This window comes from Gouania willdenowi, chromosome 5 (genome assembly GCF_900634775.1).
Source record: "Gouania willdenowi chromosome 5, fGouWil2.1, whole genome shotgun sequence".
In the NCBI taxonomy this organism is placed as follows: Eukaryota; Metazoa; Chordata; class Actinopteri; order Blenniiformes; family Gobiesocidae; genus Gouania; species Gouania willdenowi.
The window spans coordinates 6,232,510-6,258,370 of record NC_041048.1 but is presented as its reverse complement, the minus strand read 5'-3'; the positions used below and the strand labels follow the sequence as shown (position 1 = coordinate 6,258,370).

Genomic DNA, 25,861 nt, shown 5'->3' with positions numbered 1-25,861 from the left:
GAATATGACACTAATGTGGCACGATGGTTTGATAAGTTTATGATCAACCATTGTATAATACCATAGTTAATACTCAGAAGTTGTCAAAATACAAAATTAATAGCTGTCAACAATAGGAAACAGAAAGTGTTAAGAAATAGTTCATAATAATGATGATTTTCAATAAAGTGTGAAGTATATTATTAATTTATTTATGGATGTATTTATTTATTTATTATATATATTTTGTTTTACTCCTTTTATATAATTTTATTGATTTTTTTTAACAAATAGAAGAAAATCACATTACCCAAATATATCCAGATTTCTTATTCAACGAGATAAAAACAAACAACATCTGAATCAAGTAAAAAAAAAAAATTGTTTCTGTTTAAAAAAACTTAAAAAATACAGTGTTTTTCTATGGACCGAATTGGTCTGAAATAAAGTTGAAATGAACAAAAATAAAATGTTGTGTAATATATATGATTGTTATATACTGTATGTTCTATCAGTACCTTTTTGTGCATCACAAATTATTTTCTCATCAACATTTTTACACTCAGAATAATAAAGTTTCCAAAAGTAAAGTAAAAACATTTAAAATCCAAATCAAAGCAAATTTTAAGTATTTTTTTTGTGTGGAAAACCAACAAACCGAGACTAATTGAAAAGTTTCAGTCAAAAACAAAACTGTGAGGGAACTTTTATTTTGTTCCTCTCATTCTGCCATTGTGAAGCAGGCTTTTTTTTGTGTGTAATTGTATATTCAGGAGTGGGAGTGTATGTTTAGATTGCAGATTCCTCCAAAGTGTTTGTGCATGAACAAAGGGATCATCAACCACGGAGCTGTAAATCTCTACTTCACATTCCTCACTAGACAATAAAGCCAGACACAAACCACCTCATCTGTTCTGAGATAAACTGCAACAGAAAAGAACTTGTGAAGTAGAGAAAATGAGCTTCGTTCTTGTTTAAAAAAAAAAAACTTGAATACATAGTGATGAAAGCACCTGCCACCAACCTCCAAACCATTAACATCTAAAGGTCAAAACCTATTTTTTAAAAGCTAACCATGTGCATCTATGCATTGATACATCTACAAAATTGATCAGTATGACATGAAAAGAACGATACATTTAATTTTTTCATGGTGACCAAATAAAGCAATAATACAAAAAGATGAGAGGCAGCAAAAGATCCAAGTTGCAATTTAATCAGCTTTCTCTCTTATTATTAGCGGCCATTATGTTCTTTCTTTTCAATCAGCGCTTGCTTGTGTGCCGAGGATGTTCAAATAGTGCAACTGGGAAGCTATAATTGATATGTCACCAGATTGCTTCACTGCAATCATATGCTGACAGATCCTGAAACATAATGGCAGACACTTTTCACACATGCAGTCCATTATATTGAGTGCTCTCAAAGAGACACTGAAAGTAATGTGCTATGTTGGATGCCTCCAAAAAACAACTTGATTATGAAGTATTTCAGTCTTTTGGGCTCCTCGAGGCTACTTGATGTGTAAATATAATGAAGCTTTTTCCCCTCCAAATAAGTGCTTGTTCTACTAGTTGGAGCCATTTTATGTATTTATGTTGACATTTTATGTCAGTGGTTGGCAACTTTTATCACAGCCAGGCCACGAAAATGTGTTTGTTTGATTGTAGGGCCACATGATCAACATTCATGTAATCATTTAGAATAATGAGCGATCTGAGCATTAATACAGGAAAGAACAAATATGTTTTATAGTAATTTTGTGTGTTTTCTCTCATTCTGTGTATGTTTGATGTCTTGGTCATTGTGAGGCATTTTGTGCATTTCTGTTGTTCGTTTGTGTATTTTTTGAGTCATATTGCACATTTATGCAGTCATTTTGCATTTTTTGGAGTAACTTTTGTGTGTTTCTGTTGTTGTTTTGTGTATTTTTCCTGTAAAATATATGTATTTTAATGTCATATTGTGTATGTGTGCTGTCATTTTCAATTTTTTGGAGTAATTTTTGTGTAGTTCTGTTGTTGAGTTGCTTGTTTGTGAGTACTGTGTGTTTGCGGAGTAATTTATCATGTTTTTCTTGTCTTTTGGTGCACTTTTGTTTTCATGTTCTGTATATTTTGTGTATTACAGTTGTTGTTTTGCTCATTCTTGTCGTAGTTTTGTGTGTTGTTAGAGTATTTTCTGTGTTTTTCTCTTTTCTTTCACTGTATTTTCCTGCAATGTTGTAATTCTTGTCATTTTTTGACACTTTGTGGGCTGCATTAAATTAGACCAAGGGCCGAATGTGGCCCCCGGGCCGCAGGTTGTCTATGTCTGTTTTATGTGCTTACTTTGGGGGCCGCACAAGTAAAGATCAAGCTTTTAGGCAGTCATTGAATTTAAAAGGACATAAGAAGTTTAAGTAAACATTTGTAACTTACTTAGAGCAGGATTTGTTAATGTTGCGTTATGTCACAGACATACAGTATACATTCAATTAAGTCCCTGCATTTAACCTATTATACTGCATACAGTGGCTGATGATTCTTTTTAGCTACTTTAATTCACTTTTCCACGATGCAATGCAGAGAGAAATCCTCGTAGTAAGATCACAGGACGCATTTGATTGGCCAGATTGGCAGACCACCAACTAGAAAATAACATCTGATTGGTTCTTGTACTACAGGGGGCAGGGTAGATGAGGTCTCGATCCGAGTTTGGCAACTATTATTAGAGAATGTGATTTATTTATTCATTTATTTGACAGGGATAATGCAGTAAAACAAAGTTACAAGCATTCTGCTGATGTTATATATATAGAATTTATAGCTAGTGCCAATTCTGAACTCCAGTCCCTGGTTGGGGTCTTTCACAATATTGCAATACAATGTAAATGATAACTCATTAAAAAAAGAACATACGATATACAGTGCAAAATGTATATCAATTAAAAGGAACATACTGTACCATACAACTTGAAAATTCAATAATCTGATCCGAGGGCCACATTATTATTATTCATGTCAGCATTTAGAATAATAACATAGATGAGCATTAATACAGGAAAGAACAAAGGGTTTGTGTGGCTTTCTAGTTGTTGTTTTGTGTCATTTTCTGTCTTTTATGTATATTTTGTTGTCGTGCTGTGTGATTTTTGTAGTAATTTTTAATACATTTCCCCCTTTTTGTGTGTTTTTGGAATCATTTTTGTGTATTTTTCTTGACCTTTTGTAAATTATTCAGGTATTTTGTTATTATTTGTTGTAATTGTGTGTATTTTTCTTTGTAATTTTTGTTGAAGTTTTTATTAATTTATTAGTTTATTTAACAGGGACCAATAATATTAATACAGAAAATGTAACAGATTTAGCCAGAAGGCTATTTTTCATCTGTAGTCCCTGGACAGAATGTTCAATCGTCACCCTAAAAGAATAATAATAACCCAAATTACAGGAAATATACAATAATTTAAACAAAGATTTATTCTGTGTATGTTTATTGTCATTTTATGTAGTTTTTAATGATGGTTTGTACATTTGTCAGTAATTGGTGTATTATTTTTGTCATTTTGTGTCTGTTTTGCTGTAACTTTGTGTATTTTTTTGTAAATGTCTGTTTTTTTTTTTTTGTTTAGTTTTTTTTTTAATCATTTGGTCTGTTTTCTTTGGCGGCTGCACAAAGGTAGCCCCCGGTCTAGACAGACTGATTTCTGTATTTATAAATAAATGTAATAATAAAAATTTTAAAAGTTCAGGTAAAAAGGGTCACACTGGTGGCTGTTGTGAAATAGCATCTGGATCAATTGTTTTCTTCCTTATATTGTGTGACTAGGCCTGCAATGATATGACATTGAGAATAGAGCTGACAGCAGCTCATTTTGCAACAAGCCCCCAGGCAGCAGCACCAACAAAGACTAAATGAGTTTCATCAAAAAGCAAACGGGGGCTGTTTGAAGTTGCAGTCGACGAACTGGGCCAGAGCAGCAACAGCCTCCCAACTACTTACAAACCTAATAATACGGCTGTTTATGCACCGTGACCATCCACAATATAAAACAAACACAGGCAATAAAACTTGTGCTCTCGCTTTGGTTTTAAGCACTACAACATTAGCAAAAGATTAGATTCTTATAAGAATACAATATTAAAGAATTAGAGGCAATTATTATCTACCGGTCACTATTGCAATTTAATCATTTGAAAAACAACCCATAACTTTCCACAAACCCATTTTTTCCACAGATTATTTTCAGTAAAATCATTATTTCTGCTATAGTTAATTAGTTAATGAGGCTATTTGTTATCTAAAACTAGATTATTTTTTTTTGCAATAACCATAACCATATAACCTTTCAGGACCTGCACCTTGTATAAGATAAATAAAGACACATTTGCGTAAGTTTTTCTGCAGTGCAGTGACAAACAGCTCTAATTTAGTCTGACTGAAGTGAGAGCTGCAGAAACACAACAGGTTGTTCACACAGGGGTGCTTCCACCCACTCTGACTGATTAAAGCTCTTTTCAGGATGTGTGAGTGGCCTCAGATAGTGCTCGACAAGCATCCACTGCTCTGTTAGGGTTTTTTTTTTTTGTTTTTCCAAATCTAAGTGAAAGGTAAAACATCTTCAAGCCTCAAAAAAGAACAGAAAAACACATGGACCATTTAATAAAGCCAACATTTACATTAGAATAACTACATCAAACCTGTGTAGGTAGATAAAGAGTGTATTATCCACTGGTAGTGTAAAGAAAAAGAGGTTTTTAGTAGTAAAACAGAAATGTTTGAGAAAGCAACTTTGGAGTAAAGTGAAGTAATATGTAAGAAATATGTCCAGGATATTATGCGATGTACGTCTTCCTCTGTGCAGCGTGTAAGGAAATCCAGGGGCATGTATTTTACTCTGAAAGAACTTGTGCTTGGAATACTAATCATGAACTGAAGCAAAGATCATGTTCTCTCCTCACCGCTAAAGCTCAAATTAAACTTTAAATCTTTCTTTTAACACACACACACAGGGCTTATAATCTACATCAGCGATTCTCAACTGGTGGGTCGGGACCCAAAAGTGGGTCGCGAACCTGTGCTGGGTGGGTCACGGACAACTGGTCAAAAATAAATAAATAAATACTTGATGTCTCTCATATTGGACTTGGTCTTTTATTTTGAAAGAAACTTTTCTTTTGACATGTATGCTGTGAAATGCATTTTGCACAGGAAAATATATAGATTTATGTTTTAAAAAGATTATATATGTGTGTTTTCAACAGCTATTTTTGAAAAACTAAATTTAGTTGGTTGAATTCTGAGAAGTGCTAGGGTGAGACCAGTTGAGAACCTCTGATAGATATTGGTAGCACATGATCCTAGTGTGGAATGTAAACCTGTAAGACCTTGCTGAGGGCTGATTTTCTGAGGTTTTCAAGAATTTTCCATCAAAAAGGAAAGTGTTGTTCAGCCCACTTTTCCATTTATTGTTGCTTTAATAATATAATTATCATAGTCATAATTATGACATAATATTATATCAGATAAATACAAAGCATAGGCCTCATAGATCAATAAATCAAAGATAATTTGTATGAAAAAAATGGCACTTAAAAGTTTGTTTTCATCTCCACTGTTTCTTGCATTGCATTGTGGGATGTGGAGTCCTGTAAAGAGATGCATAGAAGTATTTTTTTCTTCATTCATACTGTGGTTTCTTGTGTTTCTTTGCCAAACAAGGAGGACAGAGATTGGCATGACACCATTTTTGTTCTCGTTTGATCCCAGTAATCCCCGTGATATCAACTCACTCCACCAGACATTCAATTTCATCTGGATCCAGATATTTCCGTGTAAGCCCCAAAATAAACATCCGCCATTGTTTTGCCACAATGTTCAGTTAAAACACCAGAAATGGGTTGAGAAAGTCACTTTGTTGGAAAACACAAGAAATCACAGTAAGAATTAAGTAAAAAAAACTTCAATGCATCGATTTACAGGACTCCACATCCCACAATGCAATGCACAGAACTTTTCTGACAATGTCAATAAACCGAGTGTTTCCACTGAAGATAAATACAAACCATTGGGGATGATTACTACAATCAACAACACATTTGTTAACTCTTCAAGATTCTATTATATTTGTGTTGTTTTGTGCCACGCTAATCATTGAATACCTCTGTGTAGTACATTTTGGTTATTAGAAGCAAAGTCACTGCAATTTATTAAATTTGGCCGACATTACATTACATAAAAATAATTAAAGAAGGTAAATAGTCATAAAAAGGTGCCGCTTATTCATTTATTTTTTAATATCTATTAACCATTTTTAAAGCTGCTTAATAACATAACTCATTTTTTAAACTGTAAATTTATGCCATCCTAAAGTAGTTTTCATAAACCCTGATAAGGATTTAAGCTCAAATAAAATGTTGAAGGTCAAAATTGCCACTTGAAAGTTTATTACATCAAAAATAATAATTAAAGTTCAAATACACCCTAAAACCATTATTTTTTTTTAAATATATGATTAGGTATGAAGTAATGTAGTTTATTGATCTTTGTCCCACTCTTCACATTTTAAGTCTAAGTGTTTAAATTTAGCGTTTTTAGCTGTGAAATGTCAGCGTGGTAACCAATATGTCCAATAAGAAAAATACCCCTCATGCGTTTGACATATTTATGTATACATTTAAAATGTAATTTACACAATATGTATTATTGACATTATTCTGTCATGCTTTTTACATGCTTCTTTAGATTGTATGCTTCAAAATATGGAGTTTAATCTTCTTTTTTTTCCCTTACAATCTGCTATTACAAGGCTGAACTGAGCAAACTATTGACTTTCTTACCATTTCATGCTGTGTCAGTCAATTAATCACGAGCTTTGTGCATCACTGGCAGGGCTAATTATCAGCAAAGTGACTTATGCAGTGACACTGACAGCCCAGGCTCACTCATCATCTGAAAAGCTTTTTTTTCCTCATTCATTACAGGTTAGGAAGAAAAAAAAGACCTTGGGTCGTTGTATCTTTTTTTTTTTTTTAAGCTTTAGCCTCACTTAAAATCACAACAGGGAAGAACCACACTCATCACATCATTACCCAGGAAGCACCTAATAGACGGAAATCATATTCACCTTGCCTCCACCTCTCACTGGGCTCATAATTGCAGTAGATGGGTGCGCTCGGGGTCTAGAGTCCATTTCCATACGCCTATGGACAATGATTAATGACCCTGTGGGCGTTAACAGCGAGTGACTGCTCTCAAACTGCGTCCGTAAGCTCATACGCCACCAAAACATTGAAGCATCTGCTGTAGACGGGGTGCAGCACAAGGTCCTTTCAAAAGTGGAGAAAAACTGCGTGCTTAATCGCAAACTTGTTTATATGAATGTCATTTTACAGGTGAGTGGGCGAGGTAGTGCATAGAATCTTCCATATTGTGCTGTCACTGTGATTAGATTAACCAACCTCTATTCAACCTGGAATACAATCAAAACACTTGATTGAAATATGTAAATATTCTCCATCTACATTTTCTTCCACTTGATAATAATCAAATGCAATTTGACAATGTTGTCCAAGGCCTAACACAAAGCAAAAAAAAAACAAAAAACTGCAAACAGTGACAGCGAAAGCTTTTTAACACCACACAATCGTTAATATGGAGAAGTCTTCTAAATATTTTTGTCATTTTTTGTCAAAAAAAGTGCCTTGCCTTGGAGACAGGGCCATCAATTAGGGGAATAAAGAGGAGAGCTTATTGGGGTCCATCCATAAAATCAGCAAAATGATGGTCCATTCTTCTAAGAATCTGTGATAACCACGTTTATTTATTTATCTGAATAATATCTATTGTTTGAATTAAAAAAAAATAGATATAAAAAAAAAAAAAAAAGAGGTACAGATCCATCCAGGCCCACACCACAAGATTCACCAACATGTTCTATCCATACGGTTACTGAACACATAAGAGGTCTTCAATCAATTTAGACAATTTGTAACTGTGCAATATATGTATCCTCATTGTTCTCAACATTTAATTATGTCTTAGTGGCTCCCCTTGTTAATACACTTTTCTATCTTTCTTTTTATTTTATTTGTATCTTGCACCACAAGAGTTGTCTGTTAATTGTATTGAACCTTGTGTATAATGACAATAAAAGCATTCTATTATATTATTGGCACCATAGTATATAGTCAATTTAAAGATGTAAATCATTGTTTTAATCAGAAATAAAATGGGTTAAAAGTGACCAAAAAGTGGTGAAATGGGATTTTAAAAAACAGAGAAACTGGTTAAAAGTAAGAACAATTAGTTTAAACTGGCAAATAATGGGCATGAACATCGTGAATGTGGTTAAATTGGCAAAAATAAGCATGAAATATGGTGAAAAGAAGATAAAAGTGACAATAATGGGTCAACATATGCAACATTAGGTGGGAAAAGTGGTGGAAAGGGTTTATAAGTGCCAAAAAGGTCTTTAAAGTGGAAAGAAATTGCAAAAAGGCATTAAAATTTGATGAAGTAGCAGAAATGGGAGTAATGTAGCAAAAATGCATTAAAATGAGCAACAATATGGCAAGAAAGAGTAATGAAAATAGGTTACCATGTGGCAAGTTTGGTGTAGTTGTAGAAAAAGGGTAAAAATAAGCAAAAATTGGGTCGAATTGTTTAAAAAGGGGTGCTGACCCCAAGGTTGAGAACCCCTGAACTCGACTGAGTAATGAAAAACGTGCTGTTTTAACAGCGACTCACTGATGGAGCTGGTTTTCCTCCTTTTGCAGTGCAGAGAAGAGTAAAATTCTGGGCTTGGTATCGACTAAAAGGAGCTGGAGTGTTCTCTGCCACCACTGATATGTTGTTTGGAGGAGCTGCGGAGAAGAAAAACAAAGAAGAAAATGCATTTAGATACATCGTGCAGATACAAAATGTAACTTAAGATTGTTTTTAAACCCAGTTTAAAGTTTCATTAGTGTTCGAAATACATTTTTTAAGTTTTTTTTTTACGATAGCGTTTCAACTTATTGTTTTTGCACGTAGGCGTGAATTGCAGGAGTCACGCTGGCAGTCGAGTAACAGCCTGACGAGAGCAGGGCTAGCACAAGCTGTTCCGCTCAGATGAATGAAATCAAATGGACTCAAAACAATCCACAGACTAGATTCATCTTTCCACTGTACCTATTTTAAAGGAAAAGTGACAACCCGCAGAGAAAATTTCCACTTTGGATGGTAAGTGAACGATACGTTCATGAGTCCTCTGGGATTATGGGAGTCGGATGAGGTTGATCAGATAGAAAATCTCATACATATCGTATCCTATCACTAACCTTCTATCTGAACATCTCTGGGGATTGAAGCGAGTGTGTCATGCTAAAGGAAATACATGCGAGCACGACTTCACAAGGGAGGGGGAGGGAGGAGGACTAATGAATAGAAATCTTTCACATCCTCACCGACATCCAATGTTAACTGGTTCTTTCAGGGAGGCTTGAAAATGAGCGTAAATGGTTGGAAGGAATAAAGACTAGGCGAACAAACACAATGACCAGTAGAGTTGTAAACAAGGCGGCTGGTACATTTTCTCTCAATAAATGGAGACTGAAAGATTCACGAGGACACGCAGAGATTTTAAAGTACACTCAGTCCTCCCCAGATTTAGGAGTGAGATGTGCTAAGAATACTTTAATATGTCTGAGGTCTAATCAGAAAGACCAACAATTGTGAGACGTGAGAATAATCTTCAAAGGTGCGACATGTGAATCAACAACTCAGGCAGCAGGGAAGAAATGGAGCATAGGGACACAGTGGCTTTTTCAGGAGGCGGCTTCACGTGTTGATCAATCAAGTGTTTTCAAAAAGACATGCCACAGCAATTAATTGATTAAAAGCGGGAGGGGGCTGGGGCGAGGGTTTAGCTGGCGGCCCCCGTGTCTCTGTGTTTCCACACCTCTTAATTGCTTATTGATAGACTTCATGTGGTTGTAAATTAACCTTAGAACACTCCATTAGCTCACTGACAAGCCTGACTCAACCTGTCCTATGATAAGCTGTCAGAGGTGTCTTTTCCTAACCAATCAAGCTCGTGCAAAAGTGTGTACGCACCGAGGGTATAAAACTATTTCCTAAAATAATGAGCAGATAACACAAAATATTCAATCCTTACATATTTAAATTACAGACCCATAAAAGCATACCCAGAGTTTGCGTAGGGCAAAGGGAGCATTGCCCCCATCGTGGTCAAAACTTTTCATTAGAGTTTTTCATTAATTCATTTACAAAAATGCAATGTTTTTTTACCTTGTCTGAAAAATAAAATACAATTCCTAATATGATGTACATAGTATAGAATATTTTAAGTGCAGTAAAACACAGTGAACGTTAAAAAAATCTACATTAATTAATTTGTTATTCTATTAAAAAATACAAGTTATTTTTTGGCGCTCGAGTCATGTTGTCTTGGTTCTTCTGTTGCGCAATTCTTTTTCACAATGTAAATGGTGAAGCGACACTGTGCCCAGCAGTTCATGTACGGTACTGCAGCAAAAGTGAAGCAGAAAGTGCCCGTCGACCTGATTTTATCATGAATTTACAACATTGATCTAAAAATTAGGATTTTTAATGACACAGTCTACTTGTAAATAGGACGTTACGTTTTATTTTATTTTTTTACAGCAGTTTTACTGCGTTTTGGACTAAATTCTGGGCTTCTTTGGATCTTTGATTGTCTTAGGTAGATTTTGAGACCACTTTTGATGGAAGATATGCATTCAGTAAAACATGACATCACTTTAAAGGTGAGGAGTGCTGGCTTGTTTATGTCGCCATGTTTTTCCAAGTTTGACATAATAATTGAGCGTGTTTGCTGTGATGGTTGTGTCATAGAAATGGTATATACTGTAATACTTGTGATATGCTGCTGTATTTGAGAAGCATTTAATCCCTTAAGAACGTGAATGAGTGAGAATATGCACTTTGACCCGTATTCAGGTGGACGTTACGACGCGTCGAAACACATTTTTGTAGTCAACTAATCATTTTTGCATTATTGTATGTTACACACATTGTGGATAGCGTGAATCTTGAGACGGTCTGTTGATCTAACTCTATTTTTTGTTTCGCCCCCCCCGGCAAGAATCTCAAACTCCGCCTATGCATAAAAGCCTCCTTTAAAAAAACAGCATAAACACAAATAAAGGTCACAACACAAGTCAAATGTTGTCTGTTGTGGCGTTTTGGTGATGAATAAGACGAAGTCAAGCTTCAGGGTTGCTGGTCAGATGCCAGCACAGGGTTTATTTGGTCAAAGGGATTTGGGGAACAGACTAGTCTAAGATTCGAAGGTAAACACGCTATCAGTGCGTGAGCCTCAGTGAGTCTACTGCTGTTGAGTTCTCTCAGTGTGATGTACTACATGTTGCTGATAGCGGTAGTCATAACATAGCTGAAACCTCCTCAGGCAGAGACCTTGGTGAATGCTGTCAGTGTACGATGTTATCTGGCCTGCTTAGGGCCGTCTGACCATGAAATAATCCTAATGGATTGCAACAGGGTTTACAACATTGTTCAAATCATCAATAAACATTGATTCTCTGAGCTGCTTTCTCTCCTTGCATTAGGGACAAAGTAAGCAACACACTAACCAGCCAGAAATCCAACAAGGTCAACAATTTTTTTTTTTAAATTATATACTTAGGTTTTGTTTTTCAGACAAACTTATTTTTTTTAGTTGTTATTACCCAACATGGACTGACGACAATTGAAACATGTCATGGGTAACAGCTCCGAAAAAAGCTGTTTGTCTGAAAAACAAAGCCTAAGTATATAAAACACAAACCAGCCATTGTTTTACCAAAACAAACTGTTTCAGTTTGGATGTTTACATCTAAATATTGTTGCTGATTTTCATTCCTGGATAAGTATGTTAACTATTCTACAGCTACGCAACCCAATATACCACGGCAATATCTCTCTATGGAATAACTTTTATATCAACATAGGCCAGAGCACATGTTCTGTTTTCTGTGTAATCAACTACACGTGCTTGTTTCTGCTCCTCCAGTGCATTACTAAGATGTTTGCATTTCAGTGTAAATTATGTTTACTAGTTGCACCCAAAAAAAAATGCATTTAATTTAATATGTTGATTTGCCATTAAAAGGTACCTCATGTTTACAACATGTTTGTCATATTGTCTATTACCAATAAACATAGGATGTGCACATCCATTTAAAAACACTTTAAAAGTACTTCCCTGAATAATTTGAGTCCTTGGGGCAGAACTAATGGAAGGCACCCATATGGTTGGTAACTGTGATGAGATGGGTGTGAATGGTTATCTGATGGAGCCAGAAAGGGATCATGCTTCTGATCCACATCACTGAATCAGATGTGGAAAAAGCTAAGAGAGACGTGTGTGATGGCAGATGATCAAAGGTTGATCCCATCACATGGTGCCGATGGGGGCTGTGCCCCATCATGAAGACCAACATGTAATGTTACTGTTCAAATGACATGAACTCATAGCAAACAGCCAAGAACTGAGCATTATATTGTCCTTTAATCTACTAAGATATATTCTCCACACGCCATAGATGAAAATGGCATTAATCGAGGTGAAAATCGCTCTGTACCTCAGAGCAGTGTTTCTAAAATGGGGGTACGTGATGGAGTGAGTGGAAAATTAACAAATAAAGTGGCAAGTCTTGGTTCCACCCCAGGCGTGAGATGACAGGAAATGATAGAAACTATAGAAATAAATCTATTCAGGAGCCACTAAATCAGTGTTTTTCAACCTTGGGGCCAAGACCCCACGTAGAGTCACCTGAAATTTCTGAAAAATTTCAAAATAGATTTTTGAAATATAAATCTATTTAAACTAAAATGAAGTAAATATATATATAAGCTCGAACATGGTTAATTACTACTTGTCTTTGGAGCTTGATTTCAAAATGGGGTCACGATTCAAAAAAGGTTGGGAACCACTGCACTAAGTACTGTTTCTTACCACTTATTTACAAAATGAGAAAATATGTGTGTTAGCACTCTTTAATTCCATTACTATGCTCTACATTTGTTTTTAAATAGTTTTCTAAGCTAAATAAACTTGGATTCAGAAATAAGAGAAAGGAGGTACTTGAGCCAACCATCAAGGACCATCGCGTGATGATGATCGAACAAACAGTTAAGTTCTTGTTTTCTTTAAAGTCTCAACTCACACTATTCACACTGTCATTTGATCCAGCTACTTGTGGATCAAATGCTGTTACCAGCCCATGAAGTTGGCAACATGGTGTTAAACATACCTTTCTGAGGAGCAGGTCCTTAGCCAGGGACTGATTATAGGTGTTACCGAATGAACCTCTATTATTATACACAATCATTGGATAAAGCTTGTAATTAAAGTTCTCTACAGGTAACTTTTAAAGCTGCTGGAAAAAAGTATTTTATCAGATAGAGTTAGTGTTCACCTCATAGGTCAATAAATCAAAGATCATTTGTTCAAGAAAAAAAAAAAAAACAGAAGTCAAAGGTTGAAATTGCTGTCTTGAGTACTACTACTTGAATCAAGTAGATCGATGCTTTGACTTCATTCTACCATGATATCTCGTGTTTGCCCCGCAAAACTCTGCCAAAGTGACTTCCATACTCCAACTGAAGGTTGCAGGAAAACGATGGCAGATGTTTATTTACATAGAAAGAAAGTGAACATCTCGCAGAGTGAGGCGATATCATCAGTAATATCTAAAACAAACCAGAACAAAAAGGGAGTCAAGTAAGTCACAGACCTCCATGTCTGGTGAAGGGATCTTAAAGGTGCAGTCTGCAACTCTTATAAAAGTGACTTTTTGTCATATTTGCTAAAGCTGTCACTATGTAAGGACAGCTTTACATGAAACTAGTAGTTTGTGTGAAAAAATAAAACAGGCTCATTGAGCCCCGCCCCCGCTGATCCTGCAACCTTTGGCAGATTGCCAGAATGCACTGCGACCGAGCAAAAAGAACCAATCAGAGCCAGCATTGTGTTTGATGGGCTCTCTGACAGCTGTTGCTCACAGGCCCCGCCCCTTTCCCTGGCTGTAGCACCATCTTTTTTACAGTGTGTGGTCTGGAGCAGTAGAAGATGGAATTGGTGACTTTTCAGCTTGAAAGGTATTTACTGCTGCTTGATTTACATTGTTTGATTTGTAATTGTTACCCTAGAACTCTGTAGTGCACGTGTTGTTCATATGCGTGCAGCAGCCTCCGTTGCTGCTGCTGTTGCTGTGGTGTGTGCACATAAAGAGAGAGAAGCGCTGCAGTAATATGGTTTTAACATCTCTGCAACTTTAAATTAAGCAGCATTCAAACATGTTTCTTCATCAAATGGGCTTTGGTGCCTCATACATCTAATACACCAACAGACACCAGGAAATAGAGAGATTATACAGTAATTCACGTCTTGTCTATTACAGCCAATAACTTTGAACTTATTTACTTTCTTCTTCAATGAGTCTTCAGTGCAAGTTTTTTCTTCCTAAATTGGCAGTGGTTGAGACAAAGATATCATCAGAGATTTGAATGAATCTGTTCAGAGAAACTAAAGTGGACGAAGGAAAACACATCCTATCAGATTAGAATTGATTGATGTTTATTTAACAAGCCTCAGCCTGACTGATAAGTATCATTATTAATCTTACCAATTACTTAAGCAATGCAAGACCTTATTGCAATTTAATCATTTCTAAATGACTAACACTTGTGAACAATGGAATGATGGACGTCAAACATTGACTGCAATACTTCAGAGAAGCTGCACATTTGTATACATCACATTACTTTCTTCTTATTTTATGACCCATAAGTGGAACATCACTTAATATGAGTGAAAGCTATAAAGAGCAATAATCCTTGGTGAAATATTTAACATGATTAAGACGGGGACCTATGGTGCACTGTGCATCTACTGGCAAACAAAACAAGCCTGCATAGGATTAAGATTGTTGTCTGTAATAATGAAGGCTAAGCCAAGTTAAAGTTCGGGGCAACTTATTGCACGTGCTGACACAAGCATATCAGTTCATTCAGAACAATCCACTAATATATTGAATTCCCACTTCTCCAGTTCAGGTTCACAGGGCACAGGAGTACGTGCATACCTTGGATATATGATTTTGTATCATAAAATAAAAAGGCTTAAACCAGAGGGAGGCAACTTTCATAACACATGGGTCACAAAATTGTGTTTGTTTGATCAGAGGGTCACGTGATCAACATTCATGTCAGCATTTAGAATAAAGACCAATCTAAGGGTTAACGCAGGAGAGAAAAAATTGTTTTTATAGTATTTTTTGTGTTTTTCTGTCATTCTGTGTAGATTTGTTGTTGTCTTGCTTAATATGAGGCATTTTGTGCATTTATATTGTTTTTTTTGTGTATTTTTCCTGTAAAATGTGTGCTTTGAAGCCATACTGAGTCATTTTTCATGTTTTTCTTTGTATATTACTGTTGTAGATTTGTTAATTTTTGGAATAGTTTTGTGTGTTTTTGGAGTAGTTTTGTGTGTTTTTGCAGTAGTTTTGTGTGTTTTTGGAGTATTTTCTGTGTATTTCTCTTGTCTTTTAATGTATTTTCCTGCAATGTTGTAATTCTATGTATTTTTTTTGTAATTCTATGTATTTTTTTTTAATGTATTCTTGCTTTTGTTTTGTGTATTTTTCTGTAATTTTGTATGTTTACTTACATAAAATTTGACAGAGGGCCGCATGTGGCCCCTGGGCCACCAGTTACTTATGTCTGGCTTAAATATTCAAGCCATCAAAGCACAATTAAAAAGACCTGAGCAGCTGGGTGCAAACCATACTAACGTACTATTCACACTAAGTCTGACGTCAAAATGAGTATGTAGTGTGTTCACATTAGATAGGATGAAAATATTGAGTATTTCATTATGAAGTAGTGTTGTTAATGGATCTTAGTCCAACTCTTGATATTTTAGTCAAAGTGTTTCAATTTGGCATACTTTGTTATAAAAAATGTAAACATGACTGCCCTCTATGGGTTGAAACCTGACTATTGCAATCACATATTGCTATTGGCTAAGAACGGAGGCTTTTTCTTATGTCACGGACCATAATTGTTGGCCACGCCCCTTCCATTGCTGCTCTTATAGGGCGTGTCTTTACTGCTCCAGGATTCAAGGCATATTTTTGAATTTCCAGCCACACAGGGTTTAGTTACTCTGTAAAGGATGAATATTTAAATAGTTAGTCAAAGATGACATCAGCTTTCTACAGAAAAACATTATGAAACACAAGTTGACACAACGCCAAATAAGTTTCACATTCAAATATTCAAGTGCAGACAAATATAAAACTTTCTCAGTGTTGCCTCTATTTCTCCTTTTTATATAAAAAAATGGTATGCAGTGTCTCTTCTGTGTGTGGAATACTAATAGAAAAAAAAAGACTTACTCTATTATTATTTTTTCGTGAGTTATTCTTCTTTATGCTCAAGAGGTAGAAATTAGAGTTTATAATGAAGACTACAGTTATTTGGATGTTTAGGTTTACATAATGTTTAATGGATCATGGAGTATTGTTGTATGTCATTAGATGTTGCTGTCCTTTCAACATCAACACATTAGCAGTATTTTTCTTTTCCGTTTTTACCTTTTAGCTTTTAGAAACACCACCATATTCCATCAATATTATTTTTCCCTAATTTTCTTGCCAGGCTATATTGTTGGAAAAATACTCACTTTGCAATGCATTCACAAATTACACATTTTATGAACAGTAACAGTGAAGTAAAAAAAAAAAAAGCAAGACTAAATGTTGCAGAATCTGTGAACATCTTTCCAACCCAAAGCAGGCGCAGCGGACCGACACGGTCATGGCAGGGTTGTTGTCCTTAAGGGATGGTTGAATGAGTTCTTAGAACCAACACTTCCTCTCCACCTCTTTAGTCAGGCAGGTTTATCTTAGTGAACCACGACCCAGAATAATGAGGACGTTTGAACCAGCTGAGCTGAAAGGTATTCCACCTCTCCTCCATGGAGAACAAACTTTGAATAAGAACACAACTTTGGCCTCTGTGTTGCACTGCTCAATGATAGGGGCCAATGTGTCTACATTAAACAGTTAAAAGTTCCATAGTTAAAGCTGTAAAATTTAAAATTTCTGAAGTCAAATTTCTCAAATTTAAATGTTCTAATGTTCCAATTCTGAAGTTCTAAAATCAATGTTCAAAAATTAAAGTACTACATTTCTGACATTTTTAAAGTTCTCACATTTTAAAGTTCTAAAATTAAAGTTTTAAAATGTTAAAGTTCTAAAGCTTTAAAATGAAAGTTCTAAAGTTTTTAAAAAGTTATTAATTTAAAACTCTGAAGTTCTAAAGTTATAGTTCTAAATTTTTTAATGTTCTAATAAAGCCCACTATTTCGGACCATTTCTTTTTCACCTCAGTCACAGTCTGACGCTCTGAGGCAACGCAACGTAATCTGCCTTTCTAGCATTCGTAATGTGCACTTTGTCACCAAATTACGCTCTCCTGCGTGTGTCCACCTCAACAATTAATACTTCCACCTCGCATTGAGTGAAATTTGTTTTATTTGCTCGCTTTCCGACCTCGGTCCACCGTGAAATTTGTGTTCGTGAATATTCATTAAGGGCGTTCACCTGACCATTTATAAACACCGTATAGGCGGAGTAAGGTGTTTCCTCACGTGCAACAACTTACGTGTTGATTGTCATTTATAAACAGAAACAGGCGTGGGACAAGCGTGTGCCCTGGTTTATAGTTCTAACAGTTGTTTTGCGTATGCACTTCCTGGTTTTTAGTGAACGCCAGCTGAAGTGATCTTACCTAGGCACAGTTTTATAAATGAGGCCCCTGAACTTAAAGTTCTATTTGCTTTTCATCTCTGTAAATGAACCAGATGTTGCCTCCTTCCTGGCCCACAGATGTGTGAGGATATGATGGAAGCATGGACACCACACACGCTGAACTGCATCATCAGCACAGACGGTTTTTGTAAAAGTAAATCCTTGTCCTTAGTCAAGACTTAAGCAACTCAGAACAGGTTGAATAATGATATTGAATGGACAATCAATAATTATGGTGCGTCACTACTTACTAACATGATTACCAGACTGAACTTCTTGTGCTGTACACAGTCTTTTGATAGAGCATGCAGATAAAGTTCACTATAGGTACTATTTAGGCAAATAACAGAGCCAGACTCCCAAGTCCCATCATCTCTATTTATTAAACACCTTATGCAGAAGCTCAATGGAGACAAAATGCTCACAGTCCCCTGAACAAAATGACAACTTAAAAAATGTTCAAGAAATTAGACATAATAGGAGGTGCTTTTTCAGCACCATTAGTGGAGCAATAACCTCCCTCCCCCATCCCTTACACTAGCAACTTATTACATTTTGTAATTAGAAAGGGTTGGCTGAAGGTTCATCAAAGTAGGCATTCTTTTTAAGTATAACAGTTTATACTACACGAGTAAATTTGACTTTTTCTAGTACTATTTGATAGATACCATGTATAAGCTTCATTACCTGAAATAACTCGGTTTTGCCCTAGATACATGGAACGATGAAATATATCAAAGATTTGAAGATGAATGAAAGTCATAAATGTTCTAAACTGAAAAGGTGATGCATTTTAACCAAAAGTTCAATTCCACCCAGTTCCATGATTCTATATAATAATAATAATAATAATAAAAAAAAAACACGTTTTTTTTAAACCAAGGAAGTCTCATTGAAATCAAGAACATTTTTCAAGAGAGTTCTGGAAGCAATTTGGTATAAAGGTCATTTTTCACCCATCTCCATTTGGTCTAAAACCCCCAAAACATAGTATTTGAGGTTTATTTTTCCAAACTCGCCTGTTTTCCAGAGTTTTAGTCTCTGAAAAGTCACTTTCTGAGCAACTCTACACAAACAGGCTGATTTGCGGCCTACTTATGCATATTCATGAGTGGGCGTGTCTACAGACGGAACACTGACTTCCTCCTCCCCGCACTGTGACGTAGGGCCAGAGGACGGCCCACCCTCCTCCCACCCACTCTGTAGCCGAGCTCATGCTGCTTCACAAACATGAGACAGCACGTGGGGGCGGGGCGTTCACTGGTACTACATAGACTGTAGAAAATATTTACATAGCACTGCACGAAGGATGCTGAAATGCTCACCTTCGTGGGCGTGTCTGTTTACATGTCAATCACGGCAGAGCTTCCTGGAGGCGCGGCTTCTCCAGCTCAGTGCCACGTCAAATTCATCATCAAAGTGGGAACGTGTCATCAAATTGGAGCGAGGTGTTTGTGCTCACCCTGCAGTAAGAAAGGAGCAAATCACCCTCTAACTAACGATTTAGAGAATAAATAAAAAAAACACTTTGGGCATGTGTATGAAGCCCTAATAGCACTTTATGATGTTTAAAGCACAGACAAAGTTAATTTAGCTTAACATGGGCCCTTTAATGGGACTTGCTCAAGGTCCCACAGTGATGACTCACAGTGGATTTGACCCGGCAACCCTCCGCTTTCTTACCCATTAAACCAACGTTGTTGCCAATCAAACTTGAAACACTGAGTCAGTTTTATGGCATTTCCAGATAGAGACGTTGCTAATGTTAGTTTTCAATATCTACAAAAATCCGTCTGTGGCAGCTTGTTGACATTGCCATGAGTCTATGTTTGATTTAAAAAATATTTTTTACAAGCTTGCCTTCAACTTCTGGAATGTCAGTGTGGTGGGTTTCCCATCAATACACCTCATAAGTAAGTTATTAGAAATTGTCGTCAAAATTTACCTTGATATCAATGAATCAGGCAAGTCTAAAGCAGCTGGAATGAATGCCATTTGATCCCTATATATTCTGGACACACAATTGTAGATTTCAAACCCTTCTAAAAGAGGGCCTTGAGGTGACAAAGTGTCATCAATATGCAAAACAGTTTCATGACGGAATTTGAATTGGATCGCCAGAGTAGAAATTGGAGGTATCAGAGGTTGTATGGCAAACCTGGACGGCAAAAACTAGGCCAAAATGAAAAAGAAATGAGAACACTTATTGAGTCGGGCTAAGGCACTTTTCTTTTTGAGAAACCTTTTTAGGAGAAAGAAAAAAAGCCCTGCATTTACTTTCACAGAGAGGTTAGAGGTCAAGGTCAAGGTTATTTCTTCCGTTACTTCGAATGTTTATTCATTTCAATCACTCAACACAATGTAACCTGTGGCCAATATTTAAAGATATTCTCTAATACTGATTTACTGAGACAAATCTCAATAACAGTTTTAATATGTGATAATTTTGTCCAAGGATGGTTTCATTTCTTGTCTCTAAAAATCAATGAATCCACTGAAAGACCGTTCTTTCTATCTAAAACTATATAAATAAGTGTGGAGCAATTAATCAAGTATATCAGTCAATAATAGTCCCCAGATGTGTTTTATTCACCAAAAAAGGCATTTCCTAACTTTTCTTTCCTATCTCTGTCTCATTTAAACACAAGGGCAACTCTGATGTTTCTCCCTAAATCTTAAATAATTTCAGTTTGAACAGAGGTAACAAAGGGTTAATGTGAATATAAAACTAAGTATATGGTTATCTCTGTGATATATTTCCTTAGATTTTTAATCTACTGTATATATCAAAAGATCAAAACAAATTGGTTTGTATTGTATATTCTAGCAAGAGGAGAACAGGAAGACCACAAAGATGATTAATGACTAAAAGGAAGATTGCTTGTGTTGGATGGCTAAATCAAAAAGATACGGGGAGAAAGAGGAAATGATTTTGCTATGAGAAGAAAAAGAGCACCAAAAGGTTCAAAACAATTAAAGCTGAGAAACTGAAGTATAAACTCTAAAAGAGTCATATATATCAGGGTTCTCGCCAGCACTGTTGAGCGTAGGGGCCTCTATGTTGTCATTTTCATCCCCTACGGAGTAATGTCGCCCCCTACAGTGCGTTTTCAGAAACATGGGGGGGATTTTCTGTTGTTTTTTCCTTCTTAGTCGGTACCGTCGTAATAATTGTTGCACACATGGACACAAAAGGAACTTCCAGGCGTGCATGTGTTGTTCAAACTCTTTGTAATCTGCATAACACAGAAACATACATCAGCCGTACCGTCTATTTAATACAGGCAATCTGCTCGGATGCTCCCTTCTTCGCCTGAGGACCCCTGCAGCCACTTAGCTGCCCTTGATGCTGCCTGTGTACATCCTTCGCTTGGTAACCGTAATCACCGACAGTGTTCTTCAATTGGACGTGGCGTGTAGCTTCTCATCGTGTTTATAACTCACAATGGATCATTCTGCATGCTCGCACACGAATGTGAATATCGTCTGGTTGAAACTTTTACGGGCTTAAAGAGACATGGGCTTCATTCGGGTCGGACTTGTTTGGGCCGTGTTCTCCCAGGCCGCAAGGTCTTCTTTCTTCAGCCAAATTAAAGCTCTACTGTGTGCATCCTCCACTATGTAACCCATAATCACCATCCAATATAAACAGTGTGTGTGTGTGTTTACATATACATTTGAAAAGCGCGTCTTGTAATCAGTCTTTTGAATAAAATATTATTCTTGTCTATACAATGTCTATGTATTTATGAAGGAACAAACAGTCTAAAGAGATAGTTTGAATGCAACTTGCAAAGCAAGGTATTTACAGAAGTTGAGTGAAATTGACAAAGATCCGTTTGAGATCGGGAAAGGAGAATGGGTTACCTGCTAAGGTTACAGTGCCACACAAGGGGATCATGGGAGTAAAAACCCATCTATACCAGGCATAAGTAACTCTTTAACTACATTCATCATCACCCTTCACCAATTCAACAAATACTTTTTGGCTTTAAAGTAAGGCTGGAGATTTATTTAAAAAACCTAAAACTTTAGCGTTACTTTACTATAAATTTCAAAGTTTTCCGTGCCAGTGGCGCCCACACGATTCCCCCTATGCTGTGAAAAAATCCTGGTGAGAACCTTGTATACTGATCCTAATCACTTTAGTGACAGCAGAGAAAATATTTTGAAGAGTGGCAAAAGATGGATAAAATGGCATTATTAAATTGAGATCAGTAGTATAACAGTTTCATTGTGTGTCGCCTGGCAATGTTTGTCAAAAAGAAGCAGTTTATTTCATGTGTTAAAAGTGGGTGAGGCATCCCAGACATTATTCACCCCACTGTTCCTACACCAGCCCTTGAAGAGAGATACAGAATGGTTAGTGAGAAAGCCTTCCATTAACATACATACTAACAAATAATTTGCCAACTGGGTGTGCATTTTTATCCCTCATTCTCTGCTGACACCACTCTTTCCCGTTCTAAATCCCCAGCATGCTTTGCTCAGCCATTTTTTTACATTTCCTCACAGAGAGAGAAGCAGCAGGGCCATTGTGGCGGGGATTTGATGTTATTCCCCGATGAAGAATCCAAACAAACCCTGTTCAACTCAACAGACTTTGATGTCCTGCATTACTTTTCATCAGTGAAGGCATTTCTCCAAGAACATGTTTTCCTTCCCACAATGCCTTGGAACCTCCCATCACTTCTATCTCCTTCAGTTCTAACTTATTTAATGTGAGACTACCCAAATGAAGTCTGTGTTCGAAATCGCATATCAACGTACTACTCATACTAAATTTGACAACAAAACTAGAATGTAGTTCGTTCACATTAGATAGTATGAAAAAATTTAGTACGCAAGAAATACTCGGATGTATACTATATCGGGACATTTTTAAGTATGTACGGTGGGCACACTAGTCATACTCAACCACCCCATGATCCTCTTTTCATAACAAACGCATTTCTTTAGTTTTTGTTTTTTTTAACACTTTTGTAAATAGGGCTTTTGTTTTGAAGTTAACCAGACGTCTTGTCAGTAGCCCAATAGCAGGTCTACCAAATCTCAAAGTTGTTGTTGATTTAATACTGTTAATATACACTAGATTAAATAAGGGCATGTGAAATAGGCAATGTTAACTTGTTATAAGAACTGGGAAAAATACACATATACATTTAACATGCAACTTTTTGACAAGAGATATCCCTTGTACTTTCACCAATAAAGGCCAAACATCATTATTTAACATACAATGGCTGTGTTCGAAATGTCATACTAACGTATTACTAATGCTAAATCTGATGTCAAAATGAGTCTGTAGTGCGTTTACATTAGATAGTATGAAAAGATTGAGAATGCAAGAAATACCTGGATGTATACTATATGGGGACATTTTTAAGGGTGTACTGTTGGCACATTAGTCATACTTAACCGCCCCATGATGCTTGCAAACATAATATCATCCTGGGACTGGCTTCAAGCTAAAAATCAAACGTGCCCTTTTTCAAAACAAAAGCAACTCTTCTTGTCGTCCATTAGTTTAACGCTTTCTTAAATAGGGCTCTTGTTTTGAAGTTAACCGGAAGTTTAGTCAGTAGCACAATGGCGAGTCTTCAAAAATCTCAGAAATGTGTATACGCAAGTTTTATTGGTCAAATGACCACATGTTGATATTATACTTTGTAACTTTCTCACTTAAAATGTTTTCAGAACTTTAAAAGATGGAGAATCAACAAAGATATTTAGCCTCACTGTAAGGCTGGGCGGTGTAACAAGTCATACTGAATACCGGTATATATTTTCATTATGATGAATTTTTAATATACTGCCGTACCGGTGTATTTGATTACACAACTTTTGGAACGCTACGCTACGCTGCGTTTCAGACTGGACCCTTTTCAACGTTGCACTTCTAAATATGAAGGTAAACAGTAGCGCTCTGGTGTTAGTTACGGTGTAAATCATACGTGTAAATGGATAACAATGACACAATTGAAAGCTCTGAAGCTGCATGTGAGCATGTGCCTCACTCACAGACACAAAGGCACAGTTAGCTTAGCATGTCGGCAGTAATACACACAAAAAGAGAGCAAAGAATCGTAATTTGTAATTCCTATAATGCTGAAATAATTCCTGGTGGAGCTGCAAATAAAACGCTACCTAATTCACCATAAGAAACCACCACACCACTGAGTATGCAGAATTTAAAGCTAGAAATCAAACTAATGCTAAAGCTAAGCTAGCGCAGCAAAGAGCCATTGGGCTGCTGTTGCAAACTTATAATTACTACTCGTGTGGAATTATTCTACAATATTCACTCATCATGACAGTAAAATAGACCATCCTAAGTCAAACTACTGCAGTAATTCATCTCTCAACCAGTAGAAAATGATGTGAACACCTGAGTATGCCTGAAAAATAAACAAATGAATACCGTCATATACCGTGAAACCGTTAAAATTTTGAAAAATACCGTGATATACATGTTTGGTCATACCGCCTAGCCCTAGCTCAGTGTGCTTCAGGTTTTTGTCATTGCAGGTTCGAAATGCATCCTGGGAAACTTGGAAATATACTTTGGTGGGAATGCTCACCGGTCATCACCCTAGTCATACTTACAGTATAGTATAAAGTATATACTCATTGAGTTGGGAGTGTATAGTAGTTAGTGTGCCATTTCAAACACTGTGTTTTCTTCCACGACTCACTCAACATTGTCCATGCTGAGCTGCCTGCCTGTCATTTTCTTTGAAGCAAAGCCAACTTCTTTAATATCTCATTCTAACACTTTGACGACTAAAACTCCTCTGTACTAAAAGCTCCCTTAAATTCCTTGGCAAAAAATGTAAATTTGTAAGTAAAGATGAGAACTGTCAAAACGGTCGTACTGTTGAGATTGATGGGTGACAATAAATAAACCAATCACCTCCTACCAACATCCAAGCAACCATATGAACAGATTAGCATCTGCAGAAATAGCATCACACATAACCCTTACATTCAGGCTTTCATTTAATAATCCTATGTTTTAGGCCTCAGGCAAAGCTACAGTTAAGCCTTTATTACTAGGGGTGTACATTCCCAGGTTCATCACGATGCGATACAATATCTATTCTTTGGAAAATATTTGTACATATCAGAAAGTCTGCCACGATTCAATTCCGATTAATTTAAGACAACGTTATGCACCCATTTAACATTTCAGCGAAAGCTAGAAAGAAATACCAATCTATTTTGATGTTTTGACAATTTCATCGCTAAACCATCACCAAATAAATATTATTTTTAACAAAGAAAAAAAAAAAAACAGTGCTGTACTTTACTGACAATGAAATTGATGGTTTGAGTTCCCATCGATATGACTGGATCACTGCTTAACCCAGTGGTTCCCAAACTTTTACAGAATAGCCCCCCTTTAAGGAATAAAAAACTGCCCCCCCACCCCACCGCAACAAAATGTGGAAAAAATATTGGGTGCACGATACGATTTTCTCACGATTTATTTTACAAAATGGGAATGTTGACAAATGACTGAAAAATATTCCTTTAATTTTTTGGGGAAAATACTATACTATTTTCCTTTTATTTTTCATTGTCAAAATAATCCCTTGATAAACTATGCAAAATGATGCAATTTAACTAAAAATAAATCTTGAATGAAATACATAAAGGAATAATACAAATGAAGAAGAAACCTATTAATTTAAATTCTGGTTCTATAGTAAACAATTCAAAACTGCATAATAGTTATTTTTCTTTTTAAAAGTGCAACTGAAAATGTATTTTGTGCCTTAACAATTGGAATTTAAAAAAAAAAAAAAACAGTCATTTTACTGTATTTACGTCAGATATTTGTATAGACCAGCAGAGGGCGCTGGTAATCCAGTGGTCGGTTGGCATGCAGTTATTCCACCAGTGAAGAAGAGAAGCTATGCTAGCAGACAGAGCTAATAGAAAAACGTGACTTTTACAGATATTCACGTAATATTACAGATATTCACGTAATATTACAGATATTCTTTCGGTGCTAAAGGGGTAAAGAATCATTTATGAGC

The 25,861-nt window shown here is 36.2% G+C and overlaps 1 protein-coding gene across 2 annotated transcripts in view; it reads right to left on the bottom strand.

The window, feature by feature from the left end:
- igsf21a (immunoglobin superfamily, member 21a) overlaps nucleotides 1–25,861 on the bottom strand; it is a 291,837-nt gene that overhangs the window by 40,245 nt on the left and 225,731 nt on the right. For both annotated transcript variants that reach the window (XM_028447575.1, XM_028447576.1), the window contains exon 5: nucleotides 8,710–8,825. In XM_028447575.1, coding sequence (XP_028303376.1) covers nucleotides 8,710–8,825 — 116 coding nt within the window. The remainder of the gene's footprint in view (nucleotides 1–8,709; nucleotides 8,826–25,861) is intronic.